The sequence below is a fragment of the Cherax quadricarinatus genome, chromosome 2, assembly GCF_038502225.1.
Source record: "Cherax quadricarinatus isolate ZL_2023a chromosome 2, ASM3850222v1, whole genome shotgun sequence".
NCBI lineage: Eukaryota > Metazoa > Arthropoda > Malacostraca > Decapoda > Parastacidae > Cherax > Cherax quadricarinatus.
In genome coordinates, this window is record NC_091293.1 from 59,579,687 (window position 1) to 59,599,686 (window position 20,000).

Here is a 20,000-nt window from a genome sequence, read left to right on the forward strand (position 1 = left end):
GGGGTCAGTCCTGGGACCAGTGCTATTCTTGGTATATGTGAACGACATGACGGAAGGGATAGACTAAAAAGTGTCCCTGTTTGCAGATGACGTGAAGTTAATGAGGAGAATTAAATCAGACGCGGATCAAACAGGTCTACAAAGAGACTTGGACAGGCTGGATGTGTGGTCCAGAAACTGGCTCCTAGAATTTAACCCCGCCAAATGCAAAGTCATGAAGATCGGAGGAGGGCAAAGAAGACTGCAGACAGAGTATAGGCTAGGTGGCCAAAGGCTGCAAACCTCACTCAAGGAGAAAGACCTAGGAGTGTGTATAATACCGAGTACATCGCCTGAAGCACACATTAACCAGATAACTGCTTCGGCATATGGGCGCGTGTTAAACCTGAGCATAGCGTTCCGGTACCTCAGTAAGGAATCGTTCAAGATTTTATACACTGTGTACGTGTATAAAGTACGCAGCACCAGTTTGGAACCCACACCAGGTCAAACACGTCAATAAATTAGAGAAAGTGCAAAGGTTTGCATCAAGGCTAGTTCCAGAGCTAAGGGGAATGTCCTATGAAGAAAGGTTAAGAGAAATCGGTCTGACAACACAGGAGGGTCAGGGAAGACATGATAACGACAAACAAAATACTGCGTGGAATAAACATGATGGACAGAGACAGGATGTTCCAGACAGGGGACACAGAAACAAAGGGTCACAACTGGAACCTGAAGACTCTGATGAATCAAAGGGATGTTAGGAAGTATTTCTTCAGTCATAGAGAAGTTAGGAAGTGGAATAGTCTGGCAAGCGATGTAGAGGAGGCAGGAACTATACATAGTTTTAAGACGAGGTATGATAAAGCTCATGGAGCAGGGAGAGAGAGGACCTAGTAGCGGACGGTGAAGAGGCGGGCCCAGGAGCTGAGTCCGGACCCCTGCAACCACAATTAGGTGAGTACATACACACACATAGTAGTGTTATACGTGAGTGATGTCCTGAAATAAAACGTTAATATTAACACTTTGGCTCAAGATAAAGTGTTAATGTATGAATATTAAGTTAAGTGACACAACTGTAGTGAGTCAGTCGGTGTTTATACCAGGACGGTGAAACTTAGACGCACCTCCACACACTGGTAACACTGTCAGTGTTTATACCAGGACGGTGAAACTTAGACGCACCTCCACACACTGGTAACACTGACGGTGTTTATACCAGGACGGTGAAACTTAGACGCACCTCCACACACTGGTAACACTGACGGTGTTTATACCAGGACGGTGAAACTTAGACGCACCTCCACACACTGGTAACACTGTCAGTGTTTATACCAGGACGGTGAAACTTAGACGCACCTCCATGGTACCAGTGACGGTGAAACTTAGACGCACCTCCACACACTGGTAACACTGTCAGTGTTTATACCAGGACGGTGAAACTTAGACGCACCTCCACACACTGGTAACACTGACGGATACGGTGAAACTTAGACGCACCTACACACACTGGTAACACTGTCAGTGTTTATACCAGGACGGTGAAACTTAGACGCACCTCCACACACTGGTAACACTGTCGGTGTTTATACCAGGACGGTGAAACTTAGACGCACCTCCACACACTGGTAACACTGTCAGTGTTTATACCAGGACGGTGAAACTTAGACGCACCTCCACACACTGGTAACACTGACGGTGTTTATACCAGGACGGTGAAACTTAGACGCACCTCCACACACTGGTAACACTGTCAGTGTTTATACCAGGACGGTGAAACTTAGACGCACCTCCACACACTGGTAACACTGACGGTGTTTATACCAGGACGGTGAAACTTAGACGCACCTCCACACACTGGTAACACTGACGGTGTTTATACCAGGACGGTGAAACTTAGACGCACCTCCACACACTGGTAACACTGACGGTGTTTATACCAGGACGGTGAAACTTAGACGCACCTCCACACACTGGTAACACTGTCAGTGTTTATACCAGGACGGTGAAACTTAGACGCACCTCCACACACTGGTAACACTGTCAGTGTTTATACCAGGACGGTGAAACTTAGACGCACCTCCACACACTGGTAACACTGACGGTGTTTATACCAGGACGGTGAAACTTAGACGCACCTCCACACACTGGTAACACTGACGGTGTTTATACCAGGACGGTGAAACTTAGACGCACCTCCACACACTGGTAACACTGTCAGTGTTTATACCAGGACGGTGAAACTTAGACGCACCTCCACACACTGGTAACACTGTCAGTGTTTATACCAGGACGGTGAAACTTTGACGCACCTCCACACACTGGTAACACTGACGGTGTTTATACCAGGACGGTGAAACTGACGCACCTCCACACACTGGTAACACTGACGGTGTTTATACCAGGACGGTGAAACTGACGCACCTCCACACACTGGTAACACTGTCGGTGTTTACACCAGGACGGTGAAACTTAGACGCACCTCCACACACTGGTAACACTGTCAGTGTTTATACCAGGACGGTGAAACTTAGACGCACCTCCACACACTGGTAACACTGTCAGTGTTTATACCAGGACGGTGAAACTTAGACGCACCTCCACACACTGGTAACACTGTCAGTGTTTATACCAGGACGGTGAAACTTAGACGCACCTCCACACACTGGTAACACTGTCAGCGTTTATACCAGGACGGTGAAACTTAGACGCACCTCCACACACTGGTAACACTGTCAGTGTTTATACCAGGACGGTGAAACTTTGACGCACCTCCACACACTGGTAACACTGTCGGTGTTTATACCAGGACGGTGAAACTTAGACGCACCTCCACACACTGGTAACACTGTCAGTGTTTATACCAGGACGGTGAAACTTAGACGCACCTCCACACACTGGTAACACTGTCAGTGTTTATACCAGGACGGTGAAACTTAGACGCACCTCCACACACTGGTAACACTGTCAGTGTTTACACCAGGACGGTGAAACTTAGACGCACCTCCACACACTGGTAACACTGTCAGTGTTTATACCAGGACGGTGAAACTTAGACGCACCTCCACACACTGGTAACACTGTCAGTGTTTATACCAGGACGGTGAAACTTTGACGCACCTCCACACACTGGTAACACTGTCAGTGTTTATACCAGGACGGTGAAACTTTGACGCACCTCCACACACTGGTAACACTGACGGTGTTTATACCAGGACGGTGAAACTGACGCACCTCCACACACTGGTAACACTGACGGTGTTTATACCAGGACGGTGAAACTGACGCACCTCCACACACTGGTAACACTGTCGGTGTTTATACCAGGACGGTGAAACTTTGACGCACCTCCACACACTGGTAACACTGTCGGTATTTATACCAGGACGGTGAAACTTTGACGCACCTCCACACACTGGTAACACTGTCGGTGTTTATACCAGGACGGTGAAACTTTGACGCACCTCCACACACTGGTAACACTGTCGGTGTTTATACCAGGACGGTGAAACTTTGACGCACCTCCACACACTGGTAACACTGTCGGTGTTTATACCAGGACGGTGAAACTTTGACGCACCTCCACACACTGGTAACACTGTCGGTGTTTATACCAGGACGGTGAAACTTTGACGCACCTCCACACACTGGTAACACTGTCGGTGTTTATACCAGGACGGTGAAACTTAGACGCACCTCCACACACTGGTAACACTGTAGCCTCGAGCACATGGTTGCCTGAATAGATGGCGAAACTGCTGGATGGATGGATGGATGGATAAATTAATAGATGGACGGATGGATGAGTAAGTGGACAGGTGGATAGACAGATGGATAAATAGATGGATGGACGGATGGAAGAATAGATGGACGGATGGATGGATGGATGGATGGATAGACAGATGGACGGACGGACGGACGGACGGACGGACGGACGGACGGACGGACGGACGGACGGACGGACGGACGCCGCCAGGCCAGCTGAGGCTGAAATAATAAATGTAATAAAAATAACGAAGTTTTCTGAAATAACAAAGAGATATTTTCAAGACTTGCTGACAGCACCTGAAGTGAGAGCTGACAGCACCTGAAGTGAGAGCTGACAGCACCTGAAGTGAGAGCTGACAGCACCTGAAGTGAGAGCTGACAGCACCTGAAGTGAGAGCTGACAGCACCTGAAGTGACCGAGTTGACAGCACCTGAAGTGAGAGCTGACAGCACCTGAAGTGAGAGCTGACAGCACCTGAAGTGAGAGCTGACAGCACCTGAAGTGACCGAGTTGACAGCACCTGAAGTGAGAGCTGACAGCACCTGAAGTGAGAGCTGACAGCACCTGAAGTGAGAGCTGACAGCACCTGAAGTGACCGAGTTGACAGCACCTGAAGTGAGAGCAGACAGCACCTGAAGTGAGACCTGACAGCACCTGAAGTGAGAGCTGACAGCACCTGAAGTGAGAGCTGACAGCACCTGAAGTGAGACCTGACAGCACCTGAAGTGAGAGCTGACAGCACCTGAAGTGACCGAGTTGACAGCACCTGAAGTGAGAGCTGACAGCACCTGAAGTGAGACCTGACAGCACCTGAAGTGAGAGCTGACAGCACCTGAAGTGAGAGCTGACAGCACCTGAAGTGAGACCTGACAGCACCTGAAGTGAGACCTGACAGCACCTGAAGTGAGAGCTGACAGCACCTGAAGTGAGAGCTGACAGCACCTGAAGTGAGAACTGACAGCACCTGAAGTGAGAGCTGACAGCACCTGAAGTGAGACCTGACAGCACCTGAAGTGAGAGCTGACAGCACCTGAAGTGAGAGCTGACAGCACCTGAAGTGAGACCTGACAGCACCTGAAATGAGAGCTGACAGCACCTGAAGTGAGACCTGACAGCACCTGAAGTGAGAGCTGACAGCACCTGAAGTGAGAGCTGACAGCACCTGAAATGAGACCTGACAGCACCTGAAGTGAGAGCTGACAGCACCTGAAGTGAGACCTGACAGCACCTGAAGTGAGAGCTGACAGCACCTGAAGTGAGACCTGACAGCACCTGAAGTGAGAACTGACAGCACCTGAAGTGAGACCTGACAGCACCTGAAGTGAGAGCTGACAGCACCTGAAGTGAGACCTGACAGCACCTGAAGTGAGAGCTGACAGCACCTGAAGTGAGACCTGACAGCACCTGAAGTGAGAGCTGACAGCACCTGAAGTGAGACCTGACAGCACCTGAAGTGAGGACTGACAGCACCTGAAGTGAGACCTGACAGCACCTGAAGTGAGAGCTGACAGCACCTGAAGTGAGACCTGACAGCACCTGAAGTGAGACCTGACAGCACCTGAAGTGAGAGCTGACAGCACCTGAAGTAAGAGAGCTGACAGCACCTGAAGTGAGAGCTGACAGCACCTGAAGTGAGACCTGACAGCACCTGAAGTGAGACCTGACAGCACCTGAAGTGAGAGCTGACAGCACCTGAAGTGAGACCTGACAGCACCTGAAGTGAGAGCTGACAGCACCTGAAGTGAGAGCTGACAGCACCTGAAGTGAGAGCTGACAGCACCTGAAGTGACAGCTGACAGCACCTGAAGTGAGAGAGCTGACAGAACCTGAAGTGAGAGCTGACAGCACCTGAAGTGAGAGCTGACAGCACCTGAAGTGAGCAAGCTGACAGCACCTGAAGTGAGAGCTGACAGAACCTGAAGTGAGAGCTGACAGCACCTGAAGTGAGAGCAGACAGCACCTGAAGTGAGAGCTGACAGCACCAGAAGTGAGAGTTGACAGCACCTGAAGTGAGAGCTTACAGCACCTGAAGTGAGAGCTCACAGCACCTGAAGTGAGAGTTGACAGCACCTGAAGTGAGAGCTGACAGCACCTGAAGTGAGAGCTGGCAGCACCTGAAGTGAGAGTTGACAGCACCTGAAGTAAGAGCTGACAGCACCTGAAGTGAGAGCTGACAGCACCTGAAGTGAGAGTTGACAGCATCTGAAGTGAGAGCTGACAGCACCTGAAGTGAGAGCTGACAGCACCTGAAGTGAGAGCTGACAGCAAGTGAAGTGAGAGCTGACAGCAAGTGAAGTGAGAGCTGACAGCACCTGAAGTGAGAGCTGACAGCACCTGAAGTGAGAGCTGACAGCACCTGAAGTGAGAGTTGACAGCACCTGAAGTGAGAGCTGACAGCACCTGAAGTGAGAGCTGACAGCACCTGAAGTGAGAGTTGACAGCATCTGAAGTGAGAGCTCACAGCACCTGAAGTGAGAGCTGACAGCACCTGAATTGAGAGTTGACAGCACCTGAAGTGAGAGAGCTGACAGCACCTGAAGTGAGAGCTGACAGCACCTGAAGTGAGAGCTGACAGCACCTGAAGTGAGAGCTGACAGCACCTGAAGTGAGAGCTAACAGCACCTGAAGTGAGAGCTGACAGCACCTGAAGTGAGAGCTGACAGCACCTGAAGTGAGAGCTGACAGCACCTGAAGTGAGAGCTGACAGCACCTGAAGTGAGAGCTGACAGCACCTGAAGTGAGAGCTGACAGCACCTGAAGTGAAAGCTGACAGCAAGTGAAGTGAGAGCTGACAGTAAGTGAAGTGAGAGCTGACAGCACCTAAAGTGAGCAAGCTGACAGTACCTGAAGTGAGCGCTGACAGCACCTGAAGTGAGAGCTGACAGCACCTGAAGTGAGAGCTGACAGCACCTGAAGTGAGAGCTGACAGCACCTGAAGTGAGAGCTGACAGCACCTGAAGTGAGAGCTGACAGCACCTGAAGTAAGAGAGCTGACAGCACCTGAAGAGAGAGCTGACAGCACCTGAAGTGAGAGCTGACAGCACCTGAAGTGAGAGAGCTGACAGAACCTGAAGTGAGAGCTGACAGCACCTGAAGTGAGAGCTGACAGCACCTGAAGTGAGAGCTAACAGCACCTGAAGTGAACGAGCTGACAGCACCTGAAGTGAGAGCTGACAGCACCTGAAGTGAGAGCTGACAGCACCTGAAGTGAGAGCTGACAGCACCCGAAGTGAGAGCTGACAGCACCTGAAGTGAGAGCTGACAGCACCTGAAGTAAGAGAGCTGACAGCACCTGAAGTGAGAGCTGACAGCACCTGAAGTGAGAGCTGACAGCACCTGAAGTGAGAGCTGACAGAACCTGAAGTGAGAGAGCTGACAGCACCTGAAGTGAGAGCTGACAGCACCTGTAGTGAGAGCTAACAGCACCTGAAGTGAGCGAGCTGACAGCACCTGAAGTGAGAGCTGACAGCACCTGAAGTGAGAGCTGACAGCACCTGAAGTGAGCGAGCTGACAGCACCTGAAGTGAGAGCTGACAGCACCTGAAGTGAGAGCTGACAGCACCTGAAGTGAGAGCTGACAGCACCTGAAGAGAGAGCTGACAGCACCTGAAGTGAGCGAGCTGAGAGCACCTGAAGTGAGCGAGCTGACAGCACCTGAAGTGAGAGAGCTGACAGCACCTGAAGTGAGAGAGCTGACAGCACCTGAAGTGAGAGCTGACAGCACCTGAAGTGAGAGCTGACAGCACCTGAAGTGAGAGCTGACAGCACCTGAAGTGAGAGCTGACAGCACCTGAAGTGAGAGCTGACAGCACCTGAAGTGAGAGCTGACAGCACCTGAAGTGAGAGCTGACAGCAAGTGAAGTGAGAGCTGACAGTAAGTGAAGTGAGAGCTGACAGCACCTAAAGTGAGCAAGCTGACAGTACCTGAAGTGAGCGCTGACAGCACCTGAAGTGAAAGCTGACAGCACCTGAAGTGAGAGCTGACAGCACCTGAAGTGAGAGCTGACAGCACCTGAAGTGAGAGCTGACAGCACCTGAAGTGAGAGCTGACAGCACCTGAATTAAGAGAGCTGACAGCACCTGAAGTGAGAGCTGACAGCACCTGAAGTGAGAGCTGACAGCACCTGAAGTGAGAGAGCTGACAGCACCTGAAGTGAGAGCTGACAGCACCTGAAGTGAGAGCTGACAGCACCTGAAGTGAGAGCTAACAGCACCTGAAGTGAACGAGCTGACAGCACCTGAAGTGAGAGCTGACAGCACCTGAAGTGAGAGCTGACAGCACCTGAAGTGAGAGCTGACAGCACCCGAAGTGAGAGCTGACAGCACCTGAAGTGAGAGCTGACAGCACCTGAAGTAAGAGAGCTGACAGCACCTGAAGTGAGAGCTGACAGCACCTGAAGTGAGAGCTGACAGCACCTGAAGTGAGAGCTGACAGAACCTGAAGTGAGAGAGCTGACAGCACCTGAAGTGAGAGCTGACAGCACCTGAAGTGAGAGCTAACAGCACCTGAAGTGAGCGAGCTGACAGCACCTGAAGTGAGAGCTGACAGCACCTGAAGTGAGAGCTGACAGCACCTGAAGTGAGCGAGCTGACAGCACCTGAAGTGAGAGCTGACAGCACCTGAAGTGAGAGCTGACAGCACCTGAAGAGAGAGCTGACAGCACCTGAAGTGAGCGAGCTGAGAGCACCTGAAGTGAGCGAGCTGACAGCACCTGAAGTGAGAGAGCTGACAGCACCTGAAGTGAGAGAGCTGACAGCACCTGAAGTGAGAGCTGACAGCACCTGAAGTGAGAGCTGACAGCACCTGAAGTGAGAGCTGACAGCACCTGAAGTGAGACCTGACAGCACCTGAAGTGAGAGCTGACAGCACCTAAAGTGAGAGCTGACAGCACCTGAAGTGAGAGCTGACAGCACCTGAAGTGAGAGAGCCGACAGCACCTGAAGTGAGAGATGACAGCACCTGAAGTGAGAGCTGACAGCACCTGAAGTGAGAGCTGACAGCATTTGAAGTGAGAGCTGACAGCACCTGAAATGAGCAAGCTGTCAGCACCTGAAGTGAGAGCTGACAGCACCTGAAGTGACCGAGTTGACAGCACCTGAAGTGAGAGCTGACAGCACCTGAAGTGAGACCTGACAGCACCTGAAGTGAGACCTGACAGCACCTGAAGTGAGAGCTGACAGCACCTGAAGTGAGAGCTGACAGCACCTGAAGTGAGAGCTGACAGCACCTGAAGTGAGACCTGACAGCACCTGAAGTGAGAGCTGACAGCACCTGAAGTGACCGAGTTGACAGCACCTGAAGTGAGAGCTGACAGCACCTGAAGTGAGACCTGACAGCACCTGAAGTGAGAGCTGACAGCACCTGAAGTGAGAGCTGACAGCACCTGAAGTGAGACCTGACAGCACCTGAAGTGAGACCTGACAGCACCTGAAGTGAGAGCTGACAGCACCTGAAGTGAGAGCTGACAGCACCTGAAGTGAGAACTGACAGCACCTGAAGTGAGAGCTGACAGCACCTGAAGTGAGACCTGACAGCACCTGAAGTGAGAGCTGACAGCACCTGAAGTGAGAGCTGACAGCACCTGAAGTGAGACCTGACAGCACCTGAAATGAGAGCTGACAGCACCTGAAGTGAGACCTGACAGCACCTGAAGTGAGAGCTGACAGCACCTGAAGTGAGAGCTGACAGCACCTGAAATGAGACCTGACAGCACCTGAAGTGAGAGCTGACAGCACCTGAAGTGAGACCTGACAGCACCTGAAGTGAGAGCTGACAGCACCTGAAGTGAGACCTGACAGCACCTGAAGTGAGAACTGACAGCACCTGAAGTGAGACCTGACAGCACCTGAAGTGAGAGCTGACAGCACCTGAAGTGAGACCTGACAGCACCTGAAGTGAGAGCTGACAGCACCTGAAGTGAGACCTGACAGCACCTGAAGTGAGAGCTGACAGCACCTGAAGTGAGACCTGACAGCACCTGAAGTGAGGACTGACAGCACCTGAAGTGAGACCTGACAGCACCTGAAGTGAGAGCTGACAGCACCTGAAGTGAGACCTGACAGCACCTGAAGTGAGACCTGACAGCACCTGAAGTGAGAGCTGACAGCACCTGAAGTAAGAGAGCTGACAGCACCTGAAGTGAGAGCTGACAGCACCTGAAGTGAGACCTGACAGCACCTGAAGTGAGACCTGACAGCACCTGAAGTGAGAGCTGACAGCACCTGAAGTGAGACCTGACAGCACCTGAAGTGAGAGCTGACAGCACCTGAAGTGAGAGCTGACAGCACCTGAAGTGAGAGCTGACAGCACCTGAAGTGACAGCTGACAGCACCTGAAGTGAGAGAGCTGACAGAACCTGAAGTGAGAGCTGACAGCACCTGAAGTGAGAGCTGACAGCACCTGAAGTGAGCAAGCTGACAGCACCTGAAGTGAGAGCTGACAGAACCTGAAGTGAGAGCTGACAGCACCTGAAGTGAGAGCAGACAGCACCTGAAGTGAGAGCTGACAGCACCAGAAGTGAGAGTTGACAGCACCTGAAGTGAGAGCTTACAGCACCTGAAGTGAGAGCTCACAGCACCTGAAGTGAGAGTTGACAGCACCTGAAGTGAGAGCTGACAGCACCTGAAGTGAGAGCTGGCAGCACCTGAAGTGAGAGTTGACAGCACCTGAAGTAAGAGCTGACAGCACCTGAAGTGAGAGCTGACAGCACCTGAAGTGAGAGTTGACAGCATCTGAAGTGAGAGCTGACAGCACCTGAAGTGAGAGCTGACAGCACCTGAAGTGAGAGCTGACAGCAAGTGAAGTGAGAGCTGACAGCAAGTGAAGTGAGAGCTGACAGCACCTGAAGTGAGAGCTGACAGCACCTGAAGTGAGAGCTGACAGCACCTGAAGTGAGAGTTGACAGCACCTGAAGTGAGAGCTGACAGCACCTGAAGTGAGAGCTGACAGCACCTGAAGTGAGAGTTGACAGCATCTGAAGTGAGAGCTCACAGCACCTGAAGTGAGAGCTGACAGCACCTGAATTGAGAGTTGACAGCACCTGAAGTGAGAGAGCTGACAGCACCTGAAGTGAGAGCTGACAGCACCTGAAGTGAGAGCTGACAGCACCTGAAGTGAGAGCTGACAGCACCTGAAGTGAGAGCTAACAGCACCTGAAGTGAGAGCTGACAGCACCTGAAGTGAGAGCTGACAGCACCTGAAGTGAGAGCTGACAGCACCTGAAGTGAGAGCTGACAGCACCTGAAGTGAGAGCTGACAGCACCTGAAGTGAGAGCTGACAGCACCTGAAGTGAAAGCTGACAGCAAGTGAAGTGAGAGCTGACAGTAAGTGAAGTGAGAGCTGACAGCACCTAAAGTGAGCAAGCTGACAGTACCTGAAGTGAGCGCTGACAGCACCTGAAGTGAGAGCTGACAGCACCTGAAGTGAGAGCTGACAGCACCTGAAGTGAGAGCTGACAGCACCTGAAGTGAGAGCTGACAGCACCTGAAGTGAGAGCTGACAGCACCTGAAGTAAGAGAGCTGACAGCACCTGAAGTGAGAGCTGACAGCACCTGAAGTGAGAGCTGACAGCACCTGAAGTGAGAGAGCTGACAGAACCTGAAGTGAGAGCTGACAGCACCTGAAGTGAGAGCTGACAGCACCTGAAGTGAGAGCTAACAGCACCTGAAGTGAACGAGCTGACAGCACCTGAAGTGAGAGCTGACAGCACCTGAAGTGAGAGCTGACAGCACCTGAAGTGAGAGCTGACAGCACCCGAAGTGAGAGCTGACAGCACCTGAAGTGAGAGCTGACAGCACCTGAAGTAAGAGAGCTGACAGCACCTGAAGTGAGAGCTGACAGCACCTGAAGTGAGAGCTGACAGCACCTGAAGTGAGAGCTGACAGAACCTGAAGTGAGAGAGCTGACAGCACCTGAAGTGAGAGCTGACAGCACCTGTAGTGAGAGCTAACAGCACCTGAAGTGAGCGAGCTGACAGCACCTGAAGTGAGAGCTGACAGCACCTGAAGTGAGAGCTGACAGCACCTGAAGTGAGCGAGCTGACAGCACCTGAAGTGAGAGCTGACAGCACCTGAAGTGAGAGCTGACAGCACCTGAAGTGAGAGCTGACAGCACCTGAAGAGAGAGCTGACAGCACCTGAAGTGAGCGAGCTGAGAGCACCTGAAGTGAGCGAGCTGACAGCACCTGAAGTGAGAGAGCTGACAGCACCTGAAGTGAGAGAGCTGACAGCACCTGAAGTGAGAGCTGACAGCACCTGAAGTGAGAGCTGACAGCACCTGAAGTGAGAGCTGACAGCACCTGAAGTGAGAGCTGACAGCACCTGAAGTGAGAGCTGACAGCACCTGAAGTGAGAGCTGACAGCACCTGAAGTGAGAGCTGACAGCAAGTGAAGTGAGAGCTGACAGTAAGTGAAGTGAGAGCTGACAGCACCTAAAGTGAGCAAGCTGACAGTACCTGAAGTGAGCGCTGACAGCACCTGAAGTGAAAGCTGACAGCACCTGAAGTGAGAGCTGACAGCACCTGAAGTGAGAGCTGACAGCACCTGAAGTGAGAGCTGACAGCACCTGAAGTGAGAGCTGACAGCACCTGAAGTAAGAGAGCTGACAGCACCTGAAGTGAGAGCTGACAGCACCTGAAGTGAGAGCTGACAGCACCTGAAGTGAGAGAGCTGACAGCACCTGAAGTGAGAGCTGACAGCACCTGAAGTGAGAGCTGACAGCACCTGAAGTGAGAGCTAACAGCACCTGAAGTGAACGAGCTGACAGCACCTGAAGTGAGAGCTGACAGCACCTGAAGTGAGAGCTGACAGCACCTGAAGTGAGAGCTGACAGCACCCGAAGTGAGAGCTGACAGCACCTGAAGTGAGAGCTGACAGCACCTGAAGTAAGAGAGCTGACAGCACCTGAAGTGAGAGCTGACAGCACCTGAAGTGAGAGCTGACAGCACCTGAAGTGAGAGCTGACAGAACCTGAAGTGAGAGAGCTGACAGCACCTGAAGTGAGAGCTGACAGCACCTGAAGTGAGAGCTAACAGCACCTGAAGTGAGCGAGCTGACAGCACCTGAAGTGAGAGCTGACAGCACCTGAAGTGAGAGCTGACAGCACCTGAAGTGAGCGAGCTGACAGCACCTGAAGTGAGAGCTGACAGCACCTGAAGTGAGAGCTGACAGCACCTGAAGAGAGAGCTGACAGCACCTGAAGTGAGCGAGCTGAGAGCACCTGAAGTGAGCGAGCTGACAGCACCTGAAGTGAGAGAGCTGACAGCACCTGAAGTGAGAGAGCTGACAGCACCTGAAGTGAGAGCTGACAGCACCTGAAGTGAGAGCTGACAGCACCTGAAGTGAGAGCTGACAGCACCTGAAGTGAGACCTGACAGCACCTGAAGTGAGAGCTGACAGCACCTAAAGTGAGAGCTGACAGCACCTGAAGTGAGAGCTGACAGCACCTGAAGTGAGAGAGCCGACAGCACCTGAAGTGAGAGATGACAGCACCTGAAGTGAGAGCTGACAGCACCTGAAGTGAGAGCTGACAGCATTTGAAGTGAGAGCTGACAGCACCTGAAATGAGCAAGCTGTCAGCACCTGAAGTGAGAGCTGACAGCACCTGAAGTGACCGAGTTGACAGCACCTGAAGTGAGAGCTGACAGCACCTGAAGTGAGACCTGACAGCACCTGAAGTGAGACCTGACAGCACCTGAAGTGAGAGCTGACAGCACCTGAAGTGAGAGCTGACAGCACCTGAAGTGAGAGCTGACAGCACCTGAAGTGAGAGGTGACAGCACCTGAAGTGAGAGAGCTGACAGCACCTGAAGTGAGAGATTACAGCACCTGAAGTGACAGCTGACAGCACCTGAAGTGAGAGCTGACAGCACCTGAAGTGAGAGAGCTGACAGCACCTGAAGTGAGAGCTGACAGCACCTGAAGAGGGCAAGCTGACAGCACCTGAAGTGAGAGCTGACAGCACCTGAAGTGACCGAGCTGACAGCACCTGAAGTGAGAGCTGACAGCACCTGAAGTGAGAGCTGACAGCACCTGAAGTGAGAGCTGACAGCACCTGAAGTGAGAGAGCTGACAGCACCTGAAGTGAGAGCTGACAGCACCTGAAGAGGGCAAGCTGACAGCACCTGAAGTGAGAGCTGACAGCACCTGAAGTGACCGAGCTGACAGCACCTGAAGTGAGAGCTGACAGCACCTGAAGTGAGAGCTGACAGCACCTGAAGTGAGCGAGCTGACAGAACCTGAAGTGAGAGCTGACAGCACCTGAAGTGAGAGCTGACAGCACCTGAAGTGAGCGAGCTGACAGCGCCTGAAGTGAGCGAGCTGACAGCACCTGAAGTGAGCGAGCTGACAGCACCTGAAGTGAGCGAGCTGACAGCACCTGAAGTGAGAGCTGACAGCACCTGAAGTGAGCGAGCTGACAGCACCTGAAGTGAGCGAGCTGACAGCACCTGAAGTGAGCGAGCTGACAGCACCTGAAGTGAGAGCTGACAGCACCTGAAGTGAGCGAGCTGACAGCACCTGAAGTGAGAGCTGACAGCACCTGAAGTGAGAGCTGACAGCACCTGAAGTGAGCGAGCTGACAGCACCTGAAGTGAGCGAGCTGACAGCACCTGAAGTGAGCAAGCTGACAGCACCTGAAGTGAGCGAGCTGACAGCGCCTGAAGTGAGCGAGCTGACAGCACCTGAAGTGAGCAAGCTGACAGCACAGGAAGTGAGCAAGCTGACAGCACCTGAAGTGAGCAAGCTGACAGCACCTGAAGTGAGCAAGCTGACAGCACCTGAAGTGAGCGAGCTGACAGCACCTGAAGTGAGGAAGCTGAGAGCACCTGAAGTGAGCAAGCTGACAGCACCTGAAGTGAGCAAGCTGACAGCACCTGAAGTGAGCAAGCTGACAGCACCTGAAGTGAGCAAGCTGACAGCACCTGAAGTGAGCGAGCTGACAGCACCTGAAGTGAGCGAGCTGACAGCACCTGAAGTGAGCGAGCTGACAGCACCTGAAGTGAGCGAGCTGACAGCTCCTCAAATAAGAGAGCTGATAGCACCTGAAGTGAGAGAGCTGACAGCACCTGAAGTGAGCGAGCTGACAGCACCTGAAGTGAACGAGCTGAAAACACCTGAAATGAGCAAGCTGACAACACCTGAAGTGAGCGAGCTGACAACACCTGAAGTGAGCGAACTGACAACACCTGAAGTGAGCAAGCTGACAACACCTGAAGGGAGCAAGCTGACAACACCTGAAGTGAGCAAGCTGACAACACCTGAAGTGGGCAACATGACAACACCTGAAGTGAGCGAGCTGACAACACCTGAAGTGAGCAAGCTAACAACACCTGAAGTGAGCAAGCTGACAACACCTGAAGTGAGCGAGCTGACAACACCTGAAGTGAGCGAGCTCACAACACCTGAAGTGAGCGAGCTGACAACACCTGAAGTGAGCGAGCTGACAACACCTGAAGTGAGCAAGCTAACAACACCTGAAGTGAGCAAGCTGACAACACCTGAAGTGAGCGAGCTGACAACACCTGAAGTGAGCGAGCTGACAACACCTGAAGTGAGCAAGCTGGCAACACCTGAAGTGAGCGAGCTGACAACACTTGAAGTGAGCGAGCTGACAACTCCTGAAGTGAGCAAGCTAACAACACCTGAAGTGAGCGAGCTGGCAACACCTGAAGTGAGCGAGCTGACAACACTTGAAGTGAGCGAGCTGACAACACCTGAAGTGAGCGAGCTGACAGCACCTGAATTGAGCGAGCTGACAACACATGAAGTGAGCAAGCTGACAACACCTGAAGTGAGCAAGCTGACAACACCTAAAGTGAGCGAGCTGACAACACCTGAAGTGAGCGAGCTGACAACACCTGAAGTGAGCAAGCTGACCACCTAAAGTGAGCGAGCTGACAACACCTGAAGTGAGCGAGCTGACAACACCTGAAGTGAGCGAGCTGACAACACCTGAAGTGAGCGAGCTGACAACACCTGAAGTGAGCAAGCTGACAACACCTGAAGTGAACCAAGCTGACAACACCTGAAGTGAGCAAGCTGACAACACCTGAAGTGAGCAAGCTGACAACACCTGAAGTGAGCAAGCTGACAACACCTGAAGTGAGCAAGCTGACAACACCTGAAGTGAGCAAGCTGACAACACCTGAAGTGAGCAAGCTGACAACACCTGAAGTGAGCGAGCTGACAACACCTGAAGTGAGCAAGCTGACAACACCTGAAGTGAGCGAGCTGACAACACCTGAAGTGAGCAAGCTGACAACACCTGAAGTGAGCGAGCTGACAACACCTGAAGTGTGCAAGCTGACAACACCTGAAGTGAGCGAGCTGACAACACCTGAAGTGAGCGAGCTGACAACACCTGAAGTGAGCAAGCTGACAACACCTGAAGTGAGCGAGCTGACAACACCTGAAGTGAGCAAGCTGACAACTCCTGAAGTGAGCGAGCTGACAACACCTGAAGTGAACGAGCTGACAACACCTGAAGTGAGCGAGCTGACAACACCTGAAGTGAGCGAGCTGACAACACCTGAAGTGAGCGAGCTGAGGTTATAAAGATGAGGCGGCAGAACAAGTCACCGCTGACAATAAAGACGATACTGAGAAAAGAACATTAGAGACTAAGTACGATAGATAACATTTATAAAAGACAGTTTCTTCTGACGATTCAACTTGTGTAAGTGGCAACTTGTGTAAGTGTCAGCTTGTGTAAGTGTCAGCTTGTGTAAGTGGCAACTTGTGTAAGTGTCAGCTTGTGTAAGTGGCAGCTTGTGTAAGTGTCAGCTTGTGTAAGTGGCAGCTTGTGTAAGTGGCAGCTTGTGTAAGTGTCAGTTTGTGTAAGTGGCAGCTTGTGTAAGTGTCAGCTTGTGTAAGTGGCAGCTTGTGTAAGTGTCAGCTTGTGTAAGTGGCAGCTTGTGTAAGTGGCAGCTTGTGTAAGTGGCAGCTTGTGTAAGTGGCAGCTTGTGTAAGTGTCAGCTTGTGTAAGTGGCAGCTTGTGTAAGTGGCAGCTTGTGTAAGTGTCAGCTTGTGTAAGTGGCAGCTTGTGTAAGTGGCAGCTTGTGTAAGTGTCAGCTTGTGTAAGTGGCAGCTTGTGTAAGTGGCAGCTTGTGTAAGTGGCAGCTTGTGTAAGTGGCAGCTTGTGTAAGTGTCAGCTTGTGTAAGTGGCAGCTTGTGTAAGTGGCAGCTTGTGTAAGTGTCAGCTTGTGTAAGTGACAGCTTGTGTAAGTGGCAGCTTGTGTAAGTGTCAGCTTGTGTAAGTGGCAGCTTGTGTAAGTGTCAGCTTGTGTAAGTGGCAGCTTGTGTAAGTGTCAGCTTGTGTAAGTGGCAGCTTGTGTAAGTGGCAGCTTGTGTAAGTGGCAGCTTGTGTAAGTGGCAGCTTGTGTAAGTGGCAGCTTGTGTAAGTGGCAGCTTGTGTAAGTGGCAGCTTGTGTAAGTGTCAGCTTGTGTAAGTGTCAGCTTGTGTAAGTGGCAGCTTGTGTAAGTGTCAGCTTGTGTAAGTGGCAGCTTGTGTAAGTGTCAGCTTGTGTAAGTGGCAGCTTGTGTAAGTGGCAGCTTGTGTAAGTGGCAGCTTGTGTAAGTGGCAGCTTGTGTAAGTGTCAGCTTGTGTAAGTGGCAGCTTGTGTAAGTGTCAGCTTGTGTAAGTGGCAGCTTGTGTAAGTGGCAGCTTGTGTAAGTGGCAGCTTGTGTAAGTGGCGACTTGTGTAAGTGGCAGCTTGTGTAAGTGGCAGCTTGTGTAAGTGGCAGCTTGTGTAAGTGGCAGCTTGTGTAAGTGGCAGCTTGTGTAAGTGGCAGCTTGTGTAAGTGGCAGCTTGTGTAAGTGGCAGCTTATGTAAGTGGCGACTTGTGTAAGTGGCAGCTTGTGTAAGTGGCAGCTTGTGTAAGTGGCAGCTTGTGTAAGTGGCAGCTTGTGTAAGTGGCAACTTGTGTAAGTGGCAGCTTGTGTAAGTGGCAGCTTGTGTAAGTGGCAGCTTGTGTAAGTGGCAGCTTGTGTAAGTGGCAGCTTGTGTAAGTGGCAGCTTGTGTAAGTGGCAGCTTGTGTAAGTGGCAGCTTGTGTAAGTGGCAGCTTGTGTAAGTGGCAGCTTGTGTAAGTGGCAGCTTGTGTAAGTGGCAGCTTGTGTAAGTGGCAGCTTGTGTAAGTGGCAGCTTGTGTAAGTGACAGCTTGTGTAAGTGGCAGCTTGTGTAAGTGGCAGCTTGTGTAAGTGGCAGCTTGTGTAAGTGGCAGCTTGTGTAAGGGGCAGCTTGCGTAAGTGGCAGCTTGTGTAAGTGGCAGCTTTTGTAAGTGGCAGCTTGTGTAAGTGGCAGCTTGTTTAAGTGGCAGCTTGTGTAAGTGGCAGCTTGTGTAAGTGGCAGCTTGTGTAAGTGGCAGCTTGTGTAAGTGGCAGCTTGTGTAAGTGGCAGCTTGTGTAAGTGGCAGCTTGTGTAAGTGGCAGCTTGTGTAAGTGGCAGCTTTTGTAAGTGGCAGCTTGTGTAAGTGGCAGCTTGTTTAAGTGGCAGCTTGTGTAAGTGGCAGCTTGTGTAAGTGGCAGCTTGTGTAAGTGGCAGCTTGTGTAAGTGGCAGCTTTTCTAAGTGGCAGCTTGTGTAAGTGGCGGAGAAGAGACACAAGAGGGAAGGAAGGAGGAGAAAATTTTAGAAATTAAAACCTAAAATACTAAAAATGTTATAAATCTAGTGAGAAGAGTACAAAATGGAGAGTAATAAATACATATATCCACTATGTAATAATACACCAGAAAAACAAAAGATGGTGGGATAAGCGAAGGAAATAAATGGTATAAAATACCGACACAATGGAAATATAAACACATATGCAGTATGTGATCCTTTATTGACAACGTTTCGCCCACACAGTGGGCTTTTTCAAGTCACAAGCAGATCTACCTGGGGTGGAAGGTACGCGGATATTTATAATCAAGTTCAGAATGTTGTGGTCAGGTGGAGAATGCTGCATCTGATGATGTACCGAGTGGGGTTATGGAGTCTAAAATCTTGGGTAGCTTGGAAGGGAGATTGGATAAGTTTGTGAGCAGACCTTCTGCAGTGTTCTTCCATTCCTAAGCGAAGGATTACATAAGATACTTAGGAAATTACTGGTGAAAAGTGACCATGAAAAGTAAAGAATTTTCATACTTGGAGATTTTAACTAAACTGAACAACCTATGAGGCTGGAACAGAAAATAATTGGTCAATAGACTTCTTCATAATGAAGTTTTTCTATACATCAACAAGAAAATGAAGCGAGAAGAGTGAGAGGAAACAATAACACAGGTAATATTAGATGCAGTGTTTACTCCAACAGCGGAAAAATTTTCAACCAGAATTGTATAAAATTAGTCAAGGTTATTTGAACATCAGGCAGTAATATACTGCCCCAGTCAACTGTCTTCTCTATTAGATATTAGATGAGACAATACCTTAAGAGAATGAAGATAATAACTCAATCATCAGAGTTATGTTAGTGATAACACAGACACTGAGGAAGATAGAGGCAGTGGATCTGTTATTTTAATCTGTGTCAATGAGGAATATGATTGTTATGTCAGTGGTAACACGAAGTGAGGAAGGTAGAGGCAGTAACAGCAAGTGAAGCTTGATACAGCTATGTGTTACACGTGTCACCTATGTATGCTACACACTGACACATTCATTCTATTCTCTGTTGCAGGTGATGGCTGTTAGTGTAGTCAAGTGTTGGGTGTCGCTGGTGTGTTGCTGCCTACTGTTGGCGCACCTCAACACTGCAGTCCCAACACCACCAGACTATGATGGTAAGTCCCACACCAGGGAAGACCAACACAGCAGTCCAACACCACCAGACTATGATGGTAAGTCCCACACCAGGGAAGACCAACACAGCAGTCCAACACCACCAGACTATGATGGTAAGTCCCACACCAGGACAGACCAACACCACCAGACTACAACAGTAAGTCCCACACCAGGACAGACCAACACCACCAGACTACAACAGTAAGTCCCACACCAGGACAGACCAACACCACAAGACTACAACAGTAAGTCCCACACCAGGACACACAAAGCCCCATCACTCACACCTCATTAACATCCAACGCAGACTTAAGTTTCTAAAATATTCTTCGTGTTCCTCGTGAAACCTTCAACGAATATTGAACATCAAGCTGAAATTAAAACATTTCTTATATTCTCTTTACATTACTGTGGTCTGCTGTGTCTCCTTTCACAGTAGATTATCTTGCACTATATTACCAACATTAACTCACAATATTG

The 20,000-nt window shown here is 50.8% G+C and overlaps 1 protein-coding gene across 1 annotated transcript in view; it reads left to right on the top strand.

Moving 5' to 3' along the window:
• The window catches only part of sNPF (short neuropeptide F precursor), a 759,653-nt gene that overhangs the window by 573,419 nt on the left and 166,234 nt on the right, over window positions 1–20,000 (top strand). The window contains exon 2 of the mRNA XM_070088529.1: window positions 19,417–19,519. Within this exon, the coding sequence (XP_069944630.1) occupies window positions 19,420–19,519 (100 nt within the window). The 5' untranslated portion in view covers window positions 19,417–19,419. The remainder of the gene's footprint in view (window positions 1–19,416; window positions 19,520–20,000) is intronic.